Source organism: Atractosteus spatula, chromosome 1 (genome assembly GCF_055471065.1).
Source record: "Atractosteus spatula isolate fAtrSpa1 chromosome 1, fAtrSpa1.hap1, whole genome shotgun sequence".
Classification (NCBI taxonomy): Eukaryota; Metazoa; Chordata; class Actinopteri; order Semionotiformes; family Lepisosteidae; genus Atractosteus; species Atractosteus spatula.
In genome coordinates this window covers 34226615-34253510 of record NC_142706.1, presented here as the reverse complement: position 1 = coordinate 34253510, position 26896 = coordinate 34226615, and the positions used below count along the sequence as shown (strand labels likewise).

At 35.7% G+C, this 26896-nt stretch overlaps 1 protein-coding gene across 4 annotated transcripts in view; it reads left to right on the top strand.

The window, feature by feature from the left end:
- Nucleotides 1-26896, top strand: part of LOC148840806 (suppressor of hairless protein homolog) — an 87030-nt gene that overhangs the window by 38175 nt on the left and 21959 nt on the right. For all 4 annotated transcript variants that reach the window (XM_088919342.1, XM_088919087.1, XM_088919169.1 and 1 more), the window contains 3 exons: nt 9691-9729; nt 23225-23320; nt 26244-26409. In XM_088919342.1, coding sequence (XP_088775468.1) covers nt 9691-9729; nt 23225-23320; nt 26244-26409 — 301 coding nt within the window. The remainder of the gene's footprint in view (nt 1-9690; nt 9730-23224; nt 23321-26243; nt 26410-26896) is intronic.

Sequence of the window (26896 nt, the reverse complement as noted above, 5' to 3'; positions counted from 1 at the left end):
TCCTGTCCATTGAAAAAATTAATTAATAAAATCATAAAAAATGCTGTGCTTGGAACACTAGCCATTTTAGGTTCACTTGTTCAAAACAGATCTTTTGAACTGCAACACTGAGGTGTACTGTGAACAAAACTTGCCTACAACTATGCAGTCCTTCTGCATTTTAAGTCAATTTAGGTTTTCTTAATTATATAAATTATGATATTTGGGTGTGTAATGTTCAATCCCTGCCTCTTTATTACAGATTGACTCACTTTGTCACATGACAGCACCTGTATGCATTTTGTATGAGACATAAGTCTGTTGAAATATAGTTCTCCAAATCCTACCTCAATAACTCGCAAAAACTCCAAATTACAGTTGTCTTGCTGCTTTGGTATTGCATTTGCAATATATTGTTTTCTGAGGTAGGAGTGTTCCAGAATTGTCGTCTTGTCTGGATTTACAGATTTCTAAACTGCCTGCAAATGTATGAAGTGCTTTAAAACAGGCTCCATCAAATTTTCCAGTCCTAGTAATTGTATAAAATTATATTTTATCTACTCTCATCAGAAAGCCCTGCATTATAAATTTATATTTTTCACTGAGGTTTATCTCTGGTATGAGGTATTGAAGCAGAACGTTTGATGGCATTTCCTCATTAAAGTGGTTTATCTGCAGTTTCTAAGAACTGAGAAAGAGTTAGCGGTTAGCTGTTTATTTTTGTAAAAGGGTCTTGCTCAGCTGTAGGATTACTGTCTGAAGTCAAGGGGGAAATTGAAATGTTGAACTTAGTATTCTATGTTTAGTTTCTCGAATAGTAGACTTCAGATAAGCAAAGTTCCGTTCACTACGTTACCAGCTGTTTAATACCGAGAAAAGGCATGATCTATAAAATGTGACTTTTATCTGTGACTGTTGCTATAGAAATGTTACGTAAGGCAGCAACTTGAATATTTAATCACAGAGTTACTCATTGGCCTATGATTTCTGGACTTTCTATTAATTGGCTGCAGTTAGAGGTAGAGCCATTGTATAAATGAACACTGAAGTTTTTTTCTTACAGATATTTTTCCATACATCCATTATTTTTCCATTATAACATTATTCCCATTATAGGTCACATAAAACCAGAACATATCCAAACTCATGAGGTGCAAAGCACAACCACACACTGAACAGGACAACAGTCCATTTCAGACTGGCAGATTTAAGCACACAGGGACAATGTTGAGATGCCAGTTAACATGGCCAGCACATCAGGAAACCAGAACACCCAATGAAAGGACACAACACAGGAGGTGTCCCAATCTAGAATCTAACCCAGGACCTATCCCAAAACTGTGAAATTGGCAATGCTAAAAAAACAAACAAACAAAGCTTGAGTCCTATTATTATTACTAACATTCCTGTTCTGGACACTTTTCTTGTAATCTGTTCCTTAGTGTGTCACTAACTTTGTGTTCAAAGGGTTTTGTTGAGCCACTTACAGCAAAAGAAGTTTTGGTTTTCATTAATATTCTTGGCTAGATGGGCCTAATGGCTTCCCCTCATGTTGAATTATTCTGTTCATAATTTTTCATTTTAATGTTCATAGATGAGTTTTAGTCACTTTTAAATTAACTTAAATTACGTGGTTTGTTAATTTGTTAACTTAAATTACGTGGTTTTGAATGGTCATAAAATTTTCAAATGCTAAATAGGCGCTATTCTGTATTTTCAAATGGCCGTACAGTCACATGGCCACTTCACAAATAACAATTAATCATCTGATTTGACTTCAGATGCTGTCTTCTTGCTTGCCTTTTCATTTTCTACAGCTCAGTTTTGGATGTTTGAAAGGCTACCTATCCTGTCAAGATAATTTCAGACTTCCTGATATAGCCCTATCTGCATAATTACATTGACTGTAAAAGTTGTTCTCAATATGATGTTTCCTATGCATTGGCTGTGATTAGGATATTTCCTCCTTGCATGGTATGTGCACAAAATACTAATAGCATTTTGAACATGATGGGCAATTCTTTAGGTTTTCTTTAAGTCTGGTTAGAGCTTTCTTTTTCCTACTTGATACCTCCTGGGTATGAAATGAAAAAAAAACATGACACCTGTGGTTAGAAAAATGGGTTTGTTGGCACACTGACAACAAGTCTGTGAATTCATAAAAGGCACACAGGTTCACTGATTATTATCAGCTTATGTTCAGTTAAAGATAGGAAACATGATGGTAGAATTTATCAAGTTAGACCTTTTAAGTTTAATTTAGGATTCATCTGACCACAAATAGTAAGGAGCAGCAGTGCCACCGTGATTGACCCAGATCCAATAAATTGTGAATACTGTGGATCGCTTCCACATCGCATCAACTTTGGAGTTGAACAGAGTCAATGCTATAACTTAAAATCTGTGGGCTGAGTGATGCAGTGCAGTCCCATAGATACTGGTAAAGAAATGACCCTGACTAACACAAAATCGTGAAGATTTGCTGAGCTCTCCGTTGTGGAGCAAAATTGATAGCAGGTTTAGGGACAGACCTTTTTGTTTTTGATGATGATCTGACTACATAGCACCATATCAACTATAGGTGGCTAGGGAGGTTAGGGACCATCAAGCCAAGATGGGGAAACAAACTATATAGGGGAGTTTTTATCCACAAGTGTAAATATGGAGGGTTCAAGAAAATGTAAGAGTGTAAACTTTGCCCACACGATTTAACGTGGGAGGCTTTCCTATATGAAATAATGGAATAGAGCACGATTAGGGACAAGATACGTTCCTAATTAATGCAGTTTATAGCAAAATTACTTAGAAAGGATAATTTATATCCATAAGGAATAATGTAATTAGGTTGAGATACATTCCCAATATACAGTTCAGATATATGTATATACATTATGGTATCGAATGGTATATACATTACGTGTGTGTGTATGTATATATACACGTGTTCTCACCAATACCAACAGTCATTCATTGGTTCAGGGTAGATTTTTTCCACATGCTGTTCATGCATATAAAGTTAGTAATCACACTTTGATCCATTGATTGGATCAAAAAATTTTAATGTTTTGTTTGTCACTATTTTTTTTCATTTATGGAACAAAATAGTCAGTGATTTACCAAAGGTTTCTGGCTTTGAAAAATGGCGTAAGTGTGGGGAGTTTTTATATCAAATTCCTCAGTTTATCATTGATATAAGTGAGAAATAACATGTACATTTCCCCACTGCAATGGGGACTGCCTGTACATTTTGAAACCTGTGCTCCATCTCTTATTTGAACAAAACCCGGCTGTTGGCCTAATCCTTTATTCTCTTAGCACCATAATACTCATTCCACACAGCAAGGGACACTCCAAACTCTCTGCTTCAGTGTGGAATCAGTTTTATTGATGTCTCCAGATCAGTTAACCATCTTGGGTAAACGTGTAGGCCCTATATCAGCAACACTAAATACTGCAAATTTGGCAGTTCATTTGCTGAATTAATACAGGCAAATCCCTATGTTCTGTGTCTCAGCCAGCTGGTTAGATTCAAGCAAAGTGGTAGCGGTCACTTGGGGTACCTTGTTTGAATATACCATATTTCATACCACTTGTGACTTTCCAGATATTTTTTTCAGAAACCTGATTACAACTAGTGAAATAATGTCACAGTCAAAAGTGTCAATGCAAACCGGTTCATGGATGATTAATGATTTTAATCCATAACATGAATTTTGGTATCCATATGTTGATGATGGAGTTCTGTGCATAGATAGGTTATGGGTCTTCCGGGAACAACAAAATGGGATTGAATACAGCCCTTTCTGCTGTAGTATACAAGGTCCTTATATGTTTAGCTTGAAGAAAAGTGAGGTTTGTGTTAGCTCTCTTAAGTCTTGAAGAAGCTCTGTGGTTATGCATTTCATTTATGGGTTAACCACTTGTGGATTTTCAGGAATAGGTTTCCCTTATGGATGAAGGCTTGATTGATTAGGCTTTCACAATGCTCTTTTAAGTTAGCTGCTTCCACAAAATTTGCAGGTTTGCAGATTTGAAGGTATCTTCAATAAAAATAAAACAAGTTTTAAGTTTATTTTTTAGCACCTGGTGTCCTGCGTTACCCCATTTTTAATCCTGAGGTCATGAATTAATTTTGCGGTACTATTCTGTCATCTTAGCCACGGGATACTGTGGGTGTTGGAGGGGGAGGAAGGAAGTGAAAGGGGATAATACTGAGAAAAACAGATAAAAATATTATTCAACAGAACTTCCTTTTCCTCTATGCACCCCTAGTACTAACACTAAAAGGGAAACAGCAAAATTGCACTTTCTCTAATTTTCAAGTTATTGTTTTTTACTTTCTTTTGTGTAACACTTGCCCTTATGTGGAGATTATTTTTTGATGGACATGTTGAGAGCACAAATGCACAACTTCTCATTTTTTTTATTTGCTAGAGCATAACAGTGCCCTAGCTTTCAAGTCTCTGTTTCATCTTCACATTTAACATCTTTCTCGGGTTTTAGAGCCATAGTACCGGAGCCTGTAGTGATGTATACAGATGTAAATTCTTATTGGCATTTTGCAGTCAAAAATAACAAGTATTGTCTTGAGCTATTGGTGAGCAGTCAAAGCACTGCTAGCATAAATAGAACGGATACAACTGAGTAGCAGCATACAGTTATACTAATACTGCTAAATGAGACTAATATTTTGAAACTGTTTTGAAAGTTGCTAATATTTAGAAAGATCTGCATAGAGATGTGGTTGGTGTCTAGCAAGAGGTTTTGGTAAACGCATATGGTTGTGTTACTACACTATAAGGAAGGGTTATGTTTCCCTGTCAGTGGTCTGAATACCTTTCTGAATGAATTTGTGAACTTTTGATAGGAACTTGAGTAACTTGTGATGTGCTAGCTAAAAACATATATTTGTTTTAAAATTGTTATCAGGTTATAACTATAAATTGTTTTAAGCACTTTTTTTTACAGAACAGTAATCATATTTCTGTATTGAAACAGATTTTGCTTGTGATACAACACATGAGCTGTGGAGAAGATTTTATTTGGATTGTGGACAAGGAAGAAAAATGCAGCAAATTTCAGTACAATAAAATTTGTAGTTAATGCTTTCCTTAGTGTTTTTATTTCAGTTGAAATACCTGTGATCTCGGAAATGAAGAAACAAGCTTTTTTGCAATTTTAGTTTTCTGAGTGATAATAGCTTTATGAGTGTGACTATTTTGACAAATTAGGTGTAGTATCCAAAAGCTAATTTAATCAGTAGTGACCATCAATCCTTTACTACACTCAATCAGAAAAACAAAGAGTTTATTATTCACAGAGAAACTGTATTCACACTTCCAGAGGTTACACAGTTACAACAAAGGTGTATGTTCTGACCAGTGGCACATGACTACTTTTAAAACTTTTGGGGGTGATGCTCAGACACAGTGCAGTGAAACACTGGCAAAATCCAGACTACCTTAAAGCAATTTTTTTTGCACAGTACCCAATGTCATCTTTATAGGAATGCAAAATTTTAACGTAAACAGTTCGGGAGCTTCAAAAACACGAATCACTGTGAAGATTAAGCTATTTAGCATCTGCATTTTAAGCCCAGAGATAAGGTGAGCCTGGAGAACATACCACTGGAACAGTGCAAAAGTGAAATTAAACTTGAAGTGACATGGGAGGGAGAGAAAAGTCTTTGACACACCCAAAAACAAAGGTTTGTTTGCTGAGGGTCCTCACAGCAGAGGTAAGTCAGCATGAAATTAGTGTGTGTAGATGTCTCTTCCAACATAAGTGTAGCTTCCAAAGAAGCTAGATTAAGATGTTTTCCTTACTAGATGAAATTCCTATCACTTCAGGAAATAAATCCAGAACTTTACCTTTAAAACCAATACATCATTTAAATAATGTGCTTTCCCCTGGCTAGCCCTATTTCTAGAAGCTGAAGATTGGATGGTGGTTTGAAAAAAGCCAGTGTCTGATTGTCCCAATGGTCATTGGTCAAAGATCTTTGGCTGAGCTGGTTACCCTCTGCTAATTGTCCCACACTTCTACTAAGTTATGTTCTGACAGCAGCTTGAGAAATATGTTTGTCTTGATTCATATAAACATAGGTATTTCAGAAAGGACACCTATAAAGTTTATTTAAATATTCTGTGTGCCTTGTTTACAAACTTTTGATCCATAATCCTGTTTCACTTTTTCTAATCCTTAATAGAATTTTAACTGCCAATGCAAGCCACTAGATGTCAGCAGTGGTAGAACCTATTTGTGACATTTGATATCTCCAAGCCACAGAAAGCCTACCATAGTACTCTGCAAACAAACTTTAGCCTATGAAATAGAAATAGAAATATTTATCTTCTCTACCTTGGATATCTTTTTTATTTCCATGAGTAGCTTAGATACATCTCCTGTCCTGTTTTAAATTGTGTTAAGTTTGACTTGGAATTGTGTAAGCTTAACTTTCAAATTGAATAGTCTTTATTACAGTCTATAGAAAACTACATTCAGTACCCTGCACTTTGTTTTTAAGTGCTTTCACAGGCTTTAAAATGTAATTTGTTGTTACAGATAATGCAGTAGACTTCTGTACATTTTCAATAATATTGGTGTAAGTTAATTTTTAAATTTAATTACACAAATTCATAGTTGATCTTATTTCAGTATGACTGGTACTGAACCTGATCAGCTCTTCCTATGGCTGAATAATGGCACCCTTTGTGAATTCACTGCTGTTTTACAACTTGCGAAATTGATTTTAAAATGAAATTAAGCGATTTTGCTAAAAACTGGATTTACTTATTAGTAAGGCAAACGATATATAGCTTCATAGTGAACTTTTAAACTACTTGAGCAATGAAGCTGGAACACCCTTGTTTTATAAGTGAGAAAAAAAAGTGTTTGCTTCAGGAAATTCAAGCAGAAGCAAAAATGAACAAGTTGTGCTAAGTGACAGCAACATGCATGCTACCCACATGCTTTAGTAGAGTGTTTGAAGATTAATAGTTTTTGAAAAGTTGGAACACTGAGCCAAAAAAGATGGTCTTCACTGTGATTCATAGTGAGTTGTAAGTCATTTCAAGTTTGTAATGTGAGGTGTTTCAGTAGTTCATAATTGTTTTCTTTTTGTTTGTTTTATAGTAATATTTTTAACATGTACTGTTTTCATGTATTTTTTCTGTTTAATTTCTTTGTGTCATTAAAGGGATATTTGTTGGTCACATCAGAATTGTTTTATTATAAGTCACAGTAGAATTCGGTTCATTTATTAAAAATGTTTGTGTATATAGAGAATAATCCTGTGTATTGTAAGTGCAGAGTATTAAAGATTTTATTCAAATCAGTTATGAGGACACCGTTTTTTTCATTTTAATGGTTCATTCTTGCTATAAGTAACAGAGTAACAAGTAACAGATTATTGTAAACTGGGAGCCTTTAATCATTTTTGGTATATATTAGAATCATTAATGCAGTCAAACCTGTTAGATGGAAGTACCTAGTCCTGTTCTGAGCTACTGATTAGTCTTAATATAATATATTCAAAAACTAGATTGTCCTATTTAGTCAAATATTTTGACAGTTAATGAAACAGTACTTGAACTTAATCTACCTATGTAAAAATACATTTGTATGAAATTATATACCAGAATTATGTAGGTAGAATCAGATGAAAAAAATTAAAATGGCACGTTCTATTTGATGTTTCTTTGCAGAATACACTAATATGGTATATTGGTCTATTTGTCCCCCACAAAATCACACTGTAGCAGTTTGTGAGCTCTGGTGTCCTTTGAAGGAATTTTTATACATGTTCAGGATGGAGAAAAAGTAACTTTCAGATTATGTGGCTTCATAATTACTTTTTTGTTGTTGAAATATCAGTGTTTGCCCATTACAAAAAACAGAACCAACAACTTTTGTTCCCATTCTTTTGTCTTTTAGTAAAAACAGCTGATTAAAATGTTTGTCTGGGTTTTTCACAGATAGAGACTGGAATAGGAGGTGGCAGGTCAATTACAGTATTATCTTATCTTACAGTCTTATCTTATCTTAAACATCTATTGAGCTGTTTGAACATTTCTAGTAGGAATTTAGATAGAGACACAGCACTAAAACCAAAGCCATCAGCAGATCATTACTTCCCCAAGGGTTGACTTTGGGTGATTTAATAATTTTCTCGTTCTGGATTGAAGTACACGTTTTGATACTGTCGAGTACAGCATCCTTCTGGATGGTAATTCAAGGACTAATGGGACTTGTCTTAATTTGTTTGGTTCATGTTTGGATACCAGAACCAAGTTAATCAATCTTGGCTGTCTAAAACTTGATGTCACACTCAGGTGTTCCCCAGGTTTCAGTGCTTGGTTCATGTTTTATTATTGAGACAACATGTTGCGTCTTGCTCAGATTACCTGCATTTTTGTTTGTGTCCAGAATTCTACATCTTGTATGGTAAAAAAGATAAGGTGTATTATGCATCATCACAATGTCTGTCCACTGTAGCAATGGCTCCCTGTAACTTCCCTGAAATGTCCCTTCTGTTCACATACCTGGAGCTAGACCATTTAGTGCCATATAGTCTTAAGGACTTGTTGGATGAGTAAAGTTAAATTCTTAGTCTCCTGGCTCTATAGAGTGAGTAGAAGTGACACTTCTTGTGCAGCACAATATCTGGGTGCAACGCAGCGTTTAGTACAGACTTACTTTCATTTATGTTCATCAAAGACTCTATGACTTCAAAAATTTAAAACAAATTTAATGACCCATCTTTTCATTATAGCTTTTAATGAGTAATTTATTCTTTTTACTGGTTAATTATAATTATATAAAGATATCCCTCGTGTTCCAATCATTTGCTGTATAAATGTCTGACTACTACACACAATTGACATATTCTGGACACTTTTCAGTTAAAGAAAGTGAATGTGTATGTAACAGAAAAGAAATATACTCCAAAGTCAGCATCGTCCTCCTGTGACAGAACAACACAGTATATTTTATATTTTTTACAACACAGTAGAAATATTTGAAGTGAAAATTTACTATGCCACTTCACCACCATAGCACAGTATGCAGTGAGTTACCCTTGCAAAGAGATTATATAAATCTGTTACATCAGATATGAAGATGGTTATTGTAAACTGGTATGAAAAAGGTGAACGTTTAGCCAAAATATGGTGGTATTATAAAGCCTAAGCACCATTGACATGAAGAACAATCTTACATAATGTAGACAACGTAATAAAAGTGCTACCCCAGGAAACTGTGGGAAAGACACACTTTTTGTTTTAAATTATTTAATTTTTAAAATTTAAGTTATTATTTCTTGTGTTTCTTTCTCAAAAGTTACAGGTATGTTTTTAGGTTGTGGGTCAAATTGGAATGAAACCAAGTCAAACTCCTAATTAATTGGTATAGAAATTAATCCGAAGTATTAATGTTTTAAACAGGACAAGTCAACACTGTTTATGGAACTTCATTTTCCATGTTTTCTAAAGAATGCATCTCTTGAGTTTAGGGATACCTGTAATACCTGCTAAATTATTTTTAAAAATGTATGACATTTAAAATGTATAGGTTTAATTACATATTGTAATGAGTATTACATGTGTTGAGAAGTGCTCATAAAATCATTACGTTGGCAAATCAGTATCAACTGTGTTAGATGAAAACGGGTATTGCACTGTATAAACTACTCCTTTTTTCTTAACTTTACAGGAAGTTTGGGGAGCGACCTCAGCCACAACGCCTAACAAGGTAATGGAATTTCTAATCATTCATGTGTAATAGTTTGTCTGACTTGTGATTCAGGGTCACTAGACATAGAGTAGTTGTAGTTTACCATGAAAAATAGCTGCTGCTTTTAAGTAATATCTGAAATACCCGAGGATTTTCAGCATCCCAGGACTCATTAAGTTATTTTTATAAATTAATGCTCATTTAAATGCTCTTTCTTGTAAAAGGGCTCTGGGTAATAATTTAAAATAACCCAATAAGAAATTCGCATTAAGTGATATGCATCTAGGTCACATTACTTTATATCAGAAAATTATAATTCATTCAAAATATAAACATTTTGCATTAATATAGTAATAAATTATTTAAAAAATAGATGAAAAAAGTCTGAACAAATTGTTTGCCACTGAGTTTTGCTAATGTAAATGGGAAACAAATGTCTGCAAAGTCCTATTTTCAGGTCTGGACAGTATTTAGTTTGTGAGATTTTTTCTTCTACAACTGTTGGAACTCATAAGGTCATGGTTAATCCTTTAAGCAAATTATGCTTATGGTTTTAATTACATGATGTTTTCGCAGCCAGATTTCACAAACTTTGCAAGCTATCCTACTGTGACTTACTGTACATAATGCATATTTGTATATAAATGCATAATGCATGCTTTTAGATTTTTTTCTTTCATGTTCTAAGTATTACATTGTAGGATTAAGTTTTTGTTTCTACACGTTTTTTTCTAAAAAGGACAAATAATTTCTTTGACACCAATGCAGAATAATTGTGTTCAACCAAAATAAACAAGTATCCAGAAGGAGAAGTAGAAAAAGTAAAGCACTTCTTTATTCCTTTCCACCGACATTGCTCAAACATACCAAGCATTAACGGATATTTCTGTTTGCAACATCAGACATCAGAAGGCGTTTGCATAGACATTGTTATAAGTCTCTGTTCAATGACTCATTTTAAATGATGTTATTCAAAAGTTGCGCTGCCATTTTAATATTTTAATCCTTCCCATCTCAAATACTTGAGATTTCTGTCTGTATAATAAAAATGAAAGCTTTTATATACTATTTTACACAGTCTGAGAAAAAAAACACGATGGTTAACATCTTGGAAATCTTCTCTAGTGTTCGTGCATACTAATGTATGTGTTGACTGTTGTGCTATCCCAAGGATGCACCAGCAGCCATATCACCCTGCAACTCACAACTGGCAACCCATTGAAGCTAAGCAGGTGTGAGCCTGGTCAGTACCTGGATGGGAGACCTGCTGGCAGAGGTGTTAGTGGGGCCAGCAGGGGGCGCTCACCCTGTGGTCCATGTGGGTTCTAATGCCCCAGTATAGTGACAGAGGCACTATACTGTATACAGGAACCGTCCTTCGGATGAGAAGTAAACTGACTCTCTGTGGTTATTAAAAATCCCAGGGCGTTTCTCGAAAAGATTAGGGGTGTAACCCCTAATTTGGCGTCCTGGCCAAATTTCCCATTGGCCTCCTAATAATCTACATCTATGAATTGGCTTCATTACTCTGCTCTCCTCCCCACTAATAGCTGTGTGTGGTGTGGTGAGCGTTCTGGCGCACTATGGCTGCCGTCGCATCATCCAGGTGGATGCTGCACATTGGTGGTGGTGGAGGGGAGACCCCATTACCTGTAAAGCGCTTTGAGTGGAGTGTCCAGAACAGCGCTATATAAGTGTAAGCAATTATTATTATTATTATTATTTGACACCACATATTTCATTTGGGTGGCTATAAGAGAGAACTGTAACTCTCCCTGAAGTCACAACAAAATTCTCAATGCTCTACCTAAAAATTAACAGGAATTGATCCCCAGGAATCCCCACATGACGAATTAAAAAAAAAGATAATTGTTGTGGGAATTCCACTAAAACAGGTGTGCTGGCTCTGGTGTACCAGTTAAAAGAGCTGGCAGGCAAGAGAGTTAGTCTGCAATCAGCCTCAGAAGCAGCATATATTGTGACTTTTCTGTAAGAGAACTACCTTTGGCTTAAAGATAGCCCTGTGAATTCAGTTCCTTCTTATACTCAGAGAAATAGCACTGACTACTAATGATGCAGTGTTAAAACTATATTTTGCTTTTCTCTATGAGATTGTACAGAACAGACATTGGATGCTCTTTCAGGCCAGCTAGCCTTCAAAATATAAAAGTAAATCAGCCTTACAATTTTCTTGTGGGAAAAAAAGATCTATTCCACAAGCCATAAGGAGGCAATTTTAATGAATATTAAGATACAGGTTTGCTCGCCTAAGGGCAACCTTATCACAATATAAATATACAAATATACAATATAAATATACAATATAAATATACAATATAAATATACAGTAGCTGTATGGTACCCAGTAAAATAAAATGAATTTGGATAATGTTTCCTTATCACTGTTCTATGGAGAGCTACTGTTTCGTGAATTAACTAAATGTTTGGATTTAATCAATGCAATTTTGCTGTATTGTACTAAAAATGCAGTATCTCCAAACTTATACAACCTTTTGAAATTTAAAAACATATCAGTCTCCACCCAATTCCACAAAACAAATTGCTTTGGCTGTGGTGAAACCCACCAACAACAAATGTGAAAATTGACAGCATATATCCTGTGATGTGTGTGAAAATTGATAGCAATCTGGGAGTCATCCTAGGAGCAGTCTCATTTGTATGGTTCAACACACTAGTTGTAATAGTATACTATTTGCATTAAACCAAAAGCACTCTGTTATGGAGAATTCCTTAACTATTTGTAAATAGGTACCAGTCACTCCAGGAGTACATTTGTAACAGAATTAAGATCAAACCCTATCAACCTGTATTATTTTAGAAGAGAAAATATTTCTTCAAACTGTCTCCTAGCTTATATAGTTGTTTTTGATATAAGTGAGTGGGAAAGGACTTATGCAGTACCTTGCAAAAGTATTCAGACCTTTTGACCTTTTCACAGTTTTCAAATTGTTGCTTTAAATGTTGCATTTATAACACTTTAAAATAGCTGTTGATATTTGTTGTACACACAACCTACTCCACAATTTTAAAGCAAAGCCAAAATAGAATGAGTAGATCATGTGTAAGAAAAGTGAAAAACCACAAATGCATTCAGACTTTTAGCTGTAGAAAACTTAAATTAATTTCGGTGCACAGCATTACCTTAATGAGCCACACAATTAGTTGAGTGGCCTCTGTGTGCAGTATAGAGGTTTCTCAGTTATTTCAGAATAGAAAAACCTGTCTCTGTGAGTCTTCATGGTTGAAACTTTGCTTGAAATGTACTGCCCGACTAAGGAATAAGGAGGTCTTATTTCTCAGACCAGTTATTAAATCTCAACAACAAAATGAATTCATTAAGGGTATAGAATTTTTTTTACAAATTTTGAATTAAAAAACCATTAACTTTGTGAAAGTACTATAAGTCGCCATGATGTTGCAAACCCCTGGTCTCACCACGGATGAGAGATAGAGTTCCCATGAATTGCAACTAGATGTGACCCTTCCTGCTCACTAGTAACTGTGATGATTAATGTATGGGACATACGAGTGAATAAATACAGGTTGTACAGCAGACATTTCACCGTAGAAATGTTCCAGCGTGATCTTCAAGCAGAGTTCACCAGTAGTATTTGTTGGTATTTGTATTTGTTGGTAAAACAAAGTCGAGAGTAAGATAAGATCACTTTATTAGCCCTATACAATTTCTTGCATTAGGAATTTGTCTTTTCACATTCGCCAGCTTGCTCTCCATGAGACACACAGACAGAGAGAAGCTGGGGGTCAGAGCGCAGGGTCAGCCATTGTACAGAGGCCCTGGAGTAGTTGGGGTTAAGGGTCTTGCTGAGGGGCCCAACGGAGTAAGATTCCTCAGCCGGCCACGGGATTTGAACCGGCAACCTTCCAGCCATAGGCGCAGATTCTTAGCCACAGTGCCACCGCACCATCTTGTTTCTATTGGATTAACAGGGATGTATCACAAGCCTGCTTCTTTACAAAGTAATAAGGCTGCAACACATCACTGGAAGTTAGTTGCCTCATTCTGAAACGCAGAATACAGTGCTGCGCATATCTGGAAATTTGGACATTTTGCAAGTTACAATGAACTTTTATTGTGGTTTGAAGTGCACTCATCAATGCTGATTCTTTCTAACCCCAAAATATAAAATTAACATTGCAGTTCCCCTTTAATCTGTGGTATGAATACCTCTGGAGGGCTCTGTAAATGGATAAGACCTAACCAGATCCTTGAAGATTTCAAAAATATGGAGGTGGTCTATTGTAGAGCTAAGTGGAAGTGTAGTAAAAACACTAGCAGTATCTTTTAAAATTTTAAAACTCTGTATTCTGTGGTATATGTATGTGCAGTTTAGAAATGAACATCTTATTTATTTTTAGATGAAAATTGTATTTTGGAATCTCTGCCCATTTTCTGTTTATTAACTTGACACTTTAACAGTGTGCTGAGATAACTTCAGACCAATTTCAATATGAAATCAAGTACTTTTCATGCACTTCCATACTCTGTAACATTCTGAAATACATGCATAACACCCTGCTAGCTGCTTTGTCAGTCTTACAGAGATAGCACTTCAGTATGAATAGTTATGAATTGGTTACAATCCTGTAAGTGAAGAGTAAGTCTTCAATTTCTGTCTGGTTATTTATAAAGTTTGCTTTATACAAGGTTATGATAATGCATTGCTACTCAGATGCTACCTTAATTTGTAGTTAAAATCTCTTCCTGAGTTTTGTGGCACAGGATCAAGGGGCATTCAGTTTTGTCATTGGCAGGTGTTGTCATACCAAGCCAAAGCTCCAAAATATAAGGTTTTGATCATTTTGCATGTTATTCAGCACCACTGATCTTCTGGACAACATTCCAAAATCTCAGACTACAAAGGGGCAGCTATGAAATTGCTAGCGGAGCTGGATTCTCCTGTTGTGCCTATGAATACATAATTCATTTAATTGTGGTCCGCAGAACTATACTTTGGGTAGGTTGTATTTCTCACTAAGTTGTATGACACAGAGTATGTCCTTTTTTGCATGAGACTTGATAAGACCTACAAAAATATTGATATATTACATCTGTTGCTTGACCACAAAACTAAGCAAATTTTATTTCTAAACCTACATTCAGAAGAATGCCAATTGTATATAGTACCATTTACTAGAAATACTGGATTTACAGAATTAAGGTGATTGGGTCGAGGGTGCTGTGGCTCTGGATGCTCGCTCACTCACTTTCCTGTTCGGTAATCAGTATGTCTTTTTCCCATGCCTCCCCAAAAAATAAACTTTTAATTTTACATTCTCATCATTTCCTACAATAAAGAAATCACTTTTACTTTGCAAAGGTGTGATTTGTATGCAGGTGATGAAGCAAGCATACTCATCAGAATACTGCGTCAAATTCACCTCTTTGTACAGCTAAAGCGTTCCCTTGCAGGAATTATTTTATTACAACATTTTCTGGTTTACTTGTTCCTCTATTTTTTGTACAGTCCTGCTCTATGACCTAAGTCTCTCATTTTCAACTGAATCGCTGTTCTCCGATTCTTGTATGAAATCTATTATTGTGCTTGCGTAACCATATGCAGTAGGCTATGTATTTGTTAACAAAGGAAACGCACAAACCTGAGGAATGTGTGAAAGGGAGTCCACTTTTGCCTCCACCATGATGGTTAATAGGAAGTGGGCACCCTTTATTTCCAGAGCCTGTTGGCTACTAAAATGCTGTGTGAGCATTCTGGAGATAATAGAGCAAAATATTAATGGAAATTCATTAATCACCATAAACCTATGCATTCATCTGTTAGTTTACATTCTGGAGTGGATGAGAAGTTGTTGTTCTTCTATCTGATAAATACATAATTTCAAAAATATTTCAAATGTTTTTATTAATTTTTAAAAGCACGAACTACAGAAGGATACATTTATCTTCTAGAATAATTAGGTATTTTAGAATACCTAGACAGATTTTTCTCCACTAAGTTATATTCTGAAGAAAACATTTATTAAATGCTTATTATTAAATTAGGCAGCAGCAATGTCACCCTGCAAATCACACCTGACAACCCACTGTAGCTAAGCAGGTGTTAGCCTGGCCAGTACCTAGATGGGAGGGCAAAGGTTGCTGCTGAAAGCGCTCACCAGTCTGTGTGGGTCCTAAATCCCCAGTATAGTGATGGGTCTTCCTGATAAGACATAAAAGTGAGGTCCTGACTCTCTCTGGTCATTAACAATCCCAGGGCATTTCTCAAAAAGAGTAGGGTTGTTACCCCGGTGTCCTGGCCAAATTTCCTATTGCCCTTTCTTAATCATGACCTCTTTATAATCCCCGTGTATGAACTGGCTTCATTACTCTGTTCTCCTCTCCACTGAAAGCTGATGTGTGGTGAGAATACTGGTGCACTTTGACTGCTCTAGGGGGCTGCACATTGGTGGTTGTGCAAAGGAGTCCAAATAACCTGTAAAGTGCTTTGAGTTGAGTGTCCAGAGAAGCACTATATAAATGTAAGGAGTTAATAAAAACTAGTACCATAGTTGCTAGGAGTTGTCGTTGCAACTTTTTTAACTGTAGTGTGACTTGATTTCCTGATTTGATTTTTTTTTGTTCATACATGTTAAGACCTGTTATTCTAATTAGTGGTTAAATGCTCAAAGGAAAGGTCTAAACGTTAAAAATAACGAATTCTTTGAAATTTCCACCCTTGATTTAGGTCTTATATCTGACACAAATCCTACAAAACACACAAGACAGCAACTTGATCAGCAAATCCGATAATACTTCATTTTTTTCAGATTTCAGTCATCTGATATTTCAGCCGCCTACTGTGGCTGCCCTACATTGTTTTATGATTAAATACTTCTGTGTAGATTCCTGAACTAGTAGTATCTAATGACTATGTGTGGGTTATAGTCTTTAATGCAATTTGATATTATTTTTAAAGTAATGTTTACTTTTACTGTTTGTATGTTTGTTGTTAAATCTCTGTGCACCTAAAACATATTGCTTGGCTACAAAACAAATTTCTGAGAAATCAGACAAAGTATTATCGTAGCTTATTGTATAATATTTTCAATGACTGGTTAGAAATGGCAAGTGCAGACTGTCAAGGCCAGAAGGGTGCTTTTGGGGTTAGTGCGTGCTCACAGTTTGTTGAATTTGGCCAAAAACATTAGCATTCTGCATGAGGGTCTCCTTCTAATTTCCTCTGAAAGGTATGAAGAAAGCCAGTGGCAGATCATAAAATATGCACAGTATTTGAGATATCGTGCCACAAATTGCAGGTTACAAAGAACAGGTAAATTTCACATGCAGATGAATAGCTTGACAGTGAACAAAAGGGAAAAGACAACTGTTTGCAATTCGTAGCAAGCATTCAAAGGCCACTGTACAAATTTTGTGTCATCAGAAAGAACACGTGTAACAGCCCTAGTCAATCAATATTTCAACTGGCATTTTAGACTTAAGTGTCCATCAAAATAGTCAGGTAATAACTCTTCAGCATTGGCTTCAATGGAAGAGTTTCAACAAGGATCATTGATCATAAAGGAAGCAGCAGACACAGGTGCTGATCATATACTTGTTTTCTCAGATAAAAGTAGCCTTAGATTAATTTGCAAAAAAACATTGTGTGTGGATTCTTAAGCATGTATGTTACGACCCCGAAGTGTCTAGGGGTAAAGGGGTGTAACATTTAGGATAATTCTTTTGGAAGCAGGGGGGTTTTGGTGAGGGACTAGGAAGCGTGATAACAAGGGTAAGGAACTAGAGTGGTGCCAAAGGAAAGAAAATAACAAACAAAATGGAGCTGGCTAGGACAGTGAGGGAAAGCTAATCTGACTACAAAAGTAAACCCGAAACACACGGTCTTCAGTGTCTTCAACACCCTAGCTAACCTGGACTGACTACCCAAAACCATACAAGACAAACGGCACTCACCCGCACTAAACTAGTATACTAATACAAAATCAACTAAGTGTGTAAGTGTACCCAGCAACCTAAACTAACCATATATACAAAAGTTCACACAAAAACACAAGTGAACCAGGAATACAAATAAGGGAAAACAAGAGTAATCAACAGGAGCAGGGTGCAAAAGTTGAACACAAAAAAACACAAAAGTTGAACATGTAACACTGGGACAAGGTAATGGCAAAACAAGGATGAACACACAAACAAACGAAAGTACAAAGAAACTAACAAAAAAAACAACAAAACAACAAAGCCGAAGCTAAACGAAAATACACACACAAAGCAAAACAAACCAACAAACGAAGCCGAAGCAATAACCAGAAGCGAAGCGATAACCAAAACCAAACGGGACCGAAGTCAAACGAAAGGCCTCTCCTTGCTGAAAACCTCCATGTTATATGCTGAATAAGATGTGTTCTGATTGGCTGAGAGCTAATTGATGATGACGTCATACTGAAAGTGTGGTGTAATGGTGGGCCAATGGGGAAGGGAGAACAATCAAGGGTCAGCAGTGTGGACATAACAGAAAAAAACACACACAGAACACACACTGGGATGTAACAATGTATGTACTGCAATTGAAAACGGTGGTATTTCTGTCCTTATGTTGATTGCCCGTACCACTCCTGTGGTCTGTGATCTTGCCCAAATATATAAGCATTCTATGGAAAGCTCATCTGCTGCTTTACACTAGTGGGCCAGCTGTCATTGGAGGACAGTATTTGTATGTAACACAGAGCATTGTCTCCCATGCCTGGGCCAGTCATCTGATGTTAACCTTCTTTAATACATGTGGTCCATTCCTAATCATACAGAACATCTAGACTGACTCTTATCTTAGGGTTGCCTTTATCCAAACTGTGAGATGAATAGGCTACAATATCAGAGGCTGCTATTTATTTACTCCTTACTTCTGAACTGTCATTGTATTTGTAAGTAGACCAAGGGTATTGTAAACAAAGACCTTTTTAAAACCCCAGTGTTTTCTAATGTGACTTAAGTGTTTTTCATGATACTTGTTATTTATCGGGTTTACCACAAATGTCCAATTTTACTTGCCCACAACCATGTGCATTTTCACACATCTGTTTCTCTTTGCCTTTTTATTTTGTTTTGTGTTGTGCTATGCAACTGCGAAGGTGTTGGAGATGAATGGCTAGTCTTTTGTGATTTCTTTCAGTCGCCTCATGTTAGATTTAAGCTGTTGAAACGAAAGCCTTTCAGCTGCTGGTAATTATGTAAAATGAGTAGCGTGACCCCGCTCATGCACAGGAGCTGTGGGGGGTCCTGCAATACCAAGGCCTTACTGCTGAAGACGCTTAAACAGATATATTTGGCAGATGCGTCTGATTTGTCTCCATCTGCATGAGTTTATTTTGAATAATTATCTTTCCATTCCTTCGTGTGTTCAGTTTTATGAGGTTCATGAGGTTTCAGACTGTCCTTAGTATGGTTACCTTTTCATACACAAATCAAAAGATTTTTGTCAAAAAACAGCAACAACACAGAGTAAAACCATTCTAATGTAAAGATTTGTACATTTCAGTATTTGTTTTACTCACGTGGAATAATGTTTTCATCCCTGCTTTCTGAATAGTTTGTTCATTTAAGTTTCATTGTTGTTTTTTTTTCATGTCAGCCTGCCATCCAGGTGGCAGTCAAGTCCAAAAATAATCAACTGAAGGATTCAGTTAAATTGAAGTCTGGTGGTGCAGAAAATTTGGATTTAGTTGTCAATATGGTAATTTGTGTTGTGTAGGCTTATGCAGCAGGCAGTGGGTTTTTCACTGGAACCCTTTTTAAGGGTTCCAATCTCTCCTAATACAAGAGGTGCTATTTTTATTCCTCATAATCCCGATTTCAAATTCTTTGTATATACTTTTTTTCTTCTTTGAGAATTAGATTAGCATCATCTGCAAGAGCGACGTTGATGTTACAATCAGTTTTGAATTGGAATGACCACATGATGTACAGTCGTGTTTGACTTTATGACTTTTATGACTTATACCTGGGATATGTTCATCTCTTAATTACTTGGAACCCCAGTCAACCAGTATAAATAGTTGGCTGCTTTAAGTATTTTATTTTCTGGCTGACACATGTATCCAACGTAACTTGCATTTGTATCTAGTGATTCACTTGGCATTTCACTTCAAAAATCATGCTCAAGGGTAAAATAGCAGTGTCCCCACCCAGATTTTTAAGTCTACATTTTGTAGTTATGATTAAAGCCACTGTTCTATACTGCTTCCTGTGCCACATAGATAATGATGAAGGTTATTATATATTTTTTGAATCTAATATCAAGATATGTACAGTGGTGTGAAAAAATGTTTGCCCCCTTCCTGATTTCTTATTTTTTTGCATGTTTGTCACACTGAAATGTTTCAGATCATCAAACAAATTGAAATATTAGACAAAGATAACACAAGTAAACACAAAATGCAGTTTTTAAATGAAGGTTTTTATTATTAAGGGAAAAAAAAAATCCAAACCTACATGGCCCTGTGTGAAAAAGTGATTGCCCCCTAAACCTAATAACTGGTTGGGCCACCCTTAGCAGCAACAACTGCAATCAAGTGTCTGCGATAACTGGCAATGAGTCTTTTACAGCGCTGTGGAAGAATTTTGGCCCACTCATCTTTGCAGAATTGTTGTAATTTAGCCACATTGGAGGGTTTTCGAGCCTTTAACCGCTTTTTTAAGGTCATGCCACAACATCTCAATCGGATTCAGGTCAGGACTTTGACTAGGTCACTCCAAAGTCTTCATTTTGTTTTTCTTAAGCCATTCAGAGGTGGACTTGCTGGTGTGTTTTGGATCATTGTCCTGCTGCAGAACCCAAGTGCGCTTCAGCTTGAGGTCAAGAACAGATGGCCGGACATTCTCCTTCAGGATTTTTTGGTAGACAGCAGAATTCATGGTTCCATTTACCACAGCAAGTCTTCCAGGTCCTGAAGCAGCAAAACAGCCCCAGACCATCACACTACCACCACCATATTTTACTGTTGGTATGATGTTCCTTTTCTGAAATGCTGTGTTACTTTTACGCCAGATGTAATGGGACACACACCTTCCAAAAAGTTCAACTTTTGTCTCGTCAGTCCACAGAGTATTTTCCCAAAAGTCTTGGGGATCATCAAGATGTTTTCTGGCAAAACTGAGACGAGCCTTTATGTTCTTATTTGCTCAGCAGTGGTTTTCGTCTTGGAACTCTGCCATGCAGGCCATTTTTGCCCAGTCTCTTTCTTATGGTGGAGTCATGAACACTGACCTTAACTGAGGCAAGTGAAGCCTGCAGTTCTTTGGATGTTGTTGTGGTTTTTTTTCTGACCTCTTGGATGAGTCGTCGCTGCGCTCTTGGGGTAATTTTGGTCGGCCGGCCACTCCTGGGAAGGTTCACCACTGTTCCATGTTTTCGCCATTTGTGGATAATGGCTCTCACTGTGGTTCGCTGGAGTCCTAAAACTTTAGAAATGGCTTTATAACCTTTTCCAGAGTGATAAATCTCAATTACTCTGTTTCTCATTTGTTCCTGAATTTCTTTGGATCACAGCATGATATCTAGCTTTTGAGGATCTTTTGGTCTACTTCACTTTGTCAGGCAGGTCCTATTTAAGTGATTTCTTGATTGAGAACAGGTGTGGCAGTAATCAGACCTGGGTGTGGCTAGAGAAATTGAACTCAGCTTTCCAAAGATGTGATAAACCACAGTTGATTTATGTTTTAACAGGGGGGGCAATCACTTTTTCACACAGGGCCATGTAGGTTTGGATTTTTTTTTTCCCTTAATAATAAAAACCTTCATTTAAAAACTGCATTTTGTGTTTACTTGTGTTATCTTTGTCTAATATTTCAATTTGTTTGATGATCTGAAACATTTCAGTGTAACAAACATGCAAAAAAATAAGAAATCAGGAAGGGGGCAAACACTTTTTCACACCACTGTATATTGTGGTTGGATTTGTCTGTGCATTTAAACTTTTAGGGGGATTTCATTTTCTGTCAGACAAATGCATTACAAGGTATTTTTTGTATCTTGGTTTGGGGCATCATTTATTTGCACTGAATCTTGAAGGTGATTTCCCAAAGGGAAAGGGATATGTTTGAATCATCCTCACATTTGAGTTCCTCTTCTTTTTCTTTAAAATTGCCTGTGTCACTTTTTGGTTAAATCACTGGACATTTATCTTATTTCTCTTAATCAGACTTTATTTACCTGTGCAAAGGTTTAAATGATACAGTACAGTGTATCGTGTTTTGGGTTGTTTTGAAGCCTGAACCATACCGCCTTTTCTTCTTGCACTGCTTTTAGGTGATGCAGAATCTGGTACGATTTGCCTCTGTGCACACCATTCTTGTATTTGTAGGGCAAAAGTACTGCACTCCACTGCTTATTGTATTGTCTGTATCGTAATGTCTGCTTGATGATACTAAAAATCAGTTACTAAAATAAGCAGGGATGTCAGTGTTCAAATATGAAATGGAATAAAACATGACATGTCTCAATTGCATTCTCATTTTAAAAAAGGTTGTGAATAGTTTAAAAGCACTTTGTAGTATCATTCTGTGGCTGGGAGTCAGGCTTTCCTTGAACTACTAGTATGCCATTCAAAAGGTATTTCATGTTATTACATGGAGAAACAGTCCATCTCTTCTTTCAAATAGCCTAGTATTCTAAACATCTGTCTTTTTCAGTGCTTTTGATCCACAGATTTGTTACTGTATAATGCCATGAAATTGTGGAACATGTGATTCAAATTCTGTGTTCTGAAGGGGTCTGTAATCCTGGTCATAGAGAGCCCCAGTTGGCAAAATACATAGGTGACCACTAACGTAACATCAGTTTCTAAAGATGTGGAGCAATTTGATCAGTAAAATGAATTTTGAAATTGTGATTTTGAGATCATTTGGAACACAATTCAGAACACACTGCAACTTTAAAGGACCAGAGTTCCCTTAGCTGAACATACTACTTATTTGTTCAATAACTTCAAAGTGTTCCTAATCTTTAACAAAAAAGGTGATTCTGAGAGACCTTTAGCTTACAGGTCTAGAGCATACAGCAAAGATATAACGATGAGAGTTGGTCAGTAATACTATTACTAATTACTATTACTAATAGGGTGTAAGGAACAATGTTTTATCAAGATTAGACCTTGAATATTTCAGTGCATCAGTTATTAGATAGTACATTCTACTTAACAATCATAAGGTTTATCCTGTGTATTAACTTTGAAAACTGTGACCAGTGCAGTCTAACCACATTAGAAAACATGAACCAGTAAAACAAGATCTTATGAATAAGTGAAACAGACATGTAAATCAGAGTATTACTTTTGCCCTCATGTGCAATGAGAACGTGTTAGAGACAAAAGGCTAATTTTTTATTCTGAGGATAGAATTAGATTTTTTTCCATATATTTGCTGTACATTCTGCTATACCTGGAAAGAATAGATTTACATACAAAGTAGAGACAGTTCTTTTTTTATATTTATGTATGTAATCCTGTGTTTCATTTGTTTTAGAGAAGCAATGCGGAATTACCTAAAGGAACGAGGAGATCAAACAGTACTAATTCTACATGCAAAAGTTGCACAAAAATCCTATGGAAATGAAAAAAGGTAAGTCATGCAATTTCTCACTTTATCTTCTTATTTTCTTTTCCCTGTTTCCAAAAGATCGAAACATTTTTCCAGTGCTGCAAATATGTGCTATAATCCTTTGTTTTTATGGTCATTTTTATTATTCGCTTAGCTAATTCTCACCAACTCATGCTAGTTGTCTTAGGTTTCCAGCATATAAAAGACCCCAAGATTTTATTTATTTATATTTTAATGGATTATTACAATACTCATAAATTAGTCATAAGTTGATTTTTTAATTTAGATTTTGCAAGTTAACTTTTAGACATCCGTTCATTACACATGGTTATAATAAATAATTCAATATCATAATATGTAAATTGTCCTTAAGCATTGGAAACCTCAGAATTAATGTTATATATGCTCTCTCTGTTAAGTCATGAAGCATGTCAGGCAAAACTGAATTAACTATTTAGGAGCAGGTTTTATTATTAAATAGTTTGTAGTGGATACGGGGATCTGATTTTTGTATCAGAAGCTGTGTGCAAAAAACTGTTGGTGCATCTCAAACCTCATTTTTTTAGCGTGACAGAATTCCCAGTCTGATTTTTTTTTTTACAACAACCACCTTTGATTCACTTTTTATTGTTTCTGTCTTTGGTAACAGTTACTACATTATGTTCTGAAATACTAGCTTTTAAATATATGTTTTTCATTCTCTTTTAAATTTATGTGAAAATGTGGATGCTTATAATGGTCAGAAAAATTTAAATCTTCCTGTATTTTATTCTACATTACAAGGAGACATAATAACAAGGATTCCATGTAAATAACCAGATTACTAAAATCTTGTAATGTATATAAACTACATGTTTGTTTGAAGTTTTTACAAGTAAAATTAGAAATGTTGTCTTGTAATCAATTTGTTGTTTCTTCAATTTACTCACAAAACCTCTTAGAAATGAATTTCTTTTTACATGGTTGGGTTGTTTCCAGGTAATATTTAAACAAGACCAATGTGTGCTGCAGTAATGAAAGTAATGATTTTTTTATTTTGATTGTAATTAAAGTTTTTATTCAGGTAATTTCCAACTTTTTTAATCTATGGATTTTAAGACAATTTCTGTGTTATATGAACATTTTAAGCAATCACTTTGAGACGAATACTCCAGCTTCAATTAAAGGATTACTCTAAAGTCGTTAGATTCTAAAAAGGGAATTGTCTATTGTGTACATAATATGTGCTTTCATGTTAAATTAAAATCATCTTAAATGGCTACTTGTGCTGTCTGTGGACCATATGTTCAGTAGCCCTGCGTCACAAGTAGTGAAACTGTCGATAAACAGGATCTGTGGAATAGCATGTCAATTTCTCATGCTTAATGAAATAGGAACAATACCTGGATTTGTTTTTTTTTTTAAATCTTGAAACATCAATTTCTTAAGGGCCCATGGAGCAGCTTTTTTTTCTTTTTTTACATTACTGTGTGCAATTTGTAATTGTAACAAGATACAAGATAGAATCATTTTATTTTATGGCTTACAACTTATATCTAAGATAACAGTGGACTGAAATATTTAAATAAATGGTACACTTGCAATTTTCAGAATATACTAAGAGTGATTTTCATATGCATGCAGTCAGTATATTTCCCTTTAGTTTACTAGAGCTTGAACCCGTTTTGATTAAAGTACCCAGCATGTAGTTTTAAAATCCCTTACCCAAGCGTATAATAGAAAGTGGCTGCGTCGTTGCTTAATGGCCTTAAACTGCTTCTCCTTTTTTTTTCCTGTCTGTTGTCTATTTTTAGAATATGAAAGTAGACAGCTAGTCAGAGATGTAGTGTTATGAGCTGCTACTGTTTCCTCATAAGTTTAAAAGTTTCAGTACTTTTACCAGTAAATAACTAATCAAGGTTTGTGGAGTCTGTGTTAAAGAGATGCCAATTTGAGTTCTGTAACTTGATGGCAAGGTTGAAAGACATACTTATATTTGTACAGCTGGGCATGTGTGGGGAAAGTGTACACAATGAAAGGTCAATCTTTACAAACAATAGTAATTCTGTTAGGAGCAAGCTAATTGCTATCATAGTGGGAAATACTAAGGAATATAATAAATGATAGAAAATTAGTTTTACAAGAAAAACTGTTTTGTAAATCTGAAGATACAAGGTCAAGATTGCAAACATGTAACAAGTTCCTAAAATCTAAATCTAATCTAAAGTCTAAATAAGAAAATCCAGAAAGTTAGGAGAGGTATTGTGTAGAACGTATCTAAAGAGCTTCAAGATTGCATTTACAAAGACTTACAGTTTAACAAGTCAAAAACACATACTGTGGAACCTACCAGTTTTGAGTGCAATCAAAGATTGCTTGTGGCAGTGGTCTGTGAAAAATTTGCCTTAATTCCAACCATTTATCCCAAACTAAAAAGATAAAAAAGTAAGCTTAAAGCCAGAAGAATGAGAAACCAACACGAAAACATTTCTCAGTGCATTGTGTTTTTTGCTGTTTCTTTTGTATGTAATTAGCTTTTTTGACAAATTTAATGTACAGCTGTGATTTTAAGCTTTATTGCATTGCATGTTCCTTTTTTTTCTGTGGCTTTTGTGGGATGAATTTTTTTTTCCAGATATTTAAATATATTTTTTTTACTTTGGAAATCGATTTCCTAAATGTGTGTAGTCTGCCATCTGCTGGTGTGATTGAAAATAGCCATAGAAATAGTTTGAGAGGAGAACTATTTCATACTATGAGCAGCCGAGGAACAAATAGAGGATAATTTCACTATGTATGTTGCAGATTTTTAAAACGGTATGCGCTTAAGTAGCAAAGCACATCAGAAGAAACATTTCTTATCAACACTTGTATTTTTAATTTTATTTTTTACGCGATAAATGGCTGCATTTTGGTGAAGTGTTTTGTTCCTGCTTGTGCTATGTTAAAAGATTTGTTTTTATAGGTTTTTCTGTCCTCCACCATGTGTTTACTTAATGGGAAGTGGGTGGAAGAAAAAGAAAGAACAAATGGAACGAGATGGCTGCTCTGAACAGGAATCCCAGCCATGTGCGTTTATTGGGATTGGAAACAGTGACCAAGAAATGCAGCAGTTAAATTTGGAAGGAAAGGTAGGAACAGAGCCATCCATGTTAATATGCTTTAATAAACCACACATGCACAGGATGACCAGGTGAACACATTCTACCATCTTGATCACCACGTGGTGTGTCTTGAACTTTTCCATATAGTCCTCTTCGATTTCAGTGTAGTGGGAAACCTTTCCTTCCAGCTTTGTAAGCAAAAAAAATTGAGTTGTTTGTGTTGCCCTTCTAGATAGGCCTCTGAATGCCTTTGGAAACCTTGTACTATGAGAAAGTGTCTAGTATTTAATTGGAATTGTGAATCCCTTATCCAAGGGCATGAGGAAATTCTGGTATAAAAGTTCTTCTGTCACCTTTATTATTGTTTGGTTCATAGGGCCCAGTAGTGAATCAGATCAGATCACTTTATTGGCCATATACAATTTCTTGTATTAGGATTTTTTCTTTTGACATACTCCAACTTGCTCTCCGTGAGACACACAGACAAGGAGAGAAGCTTGGGGTCAGAGTGCCA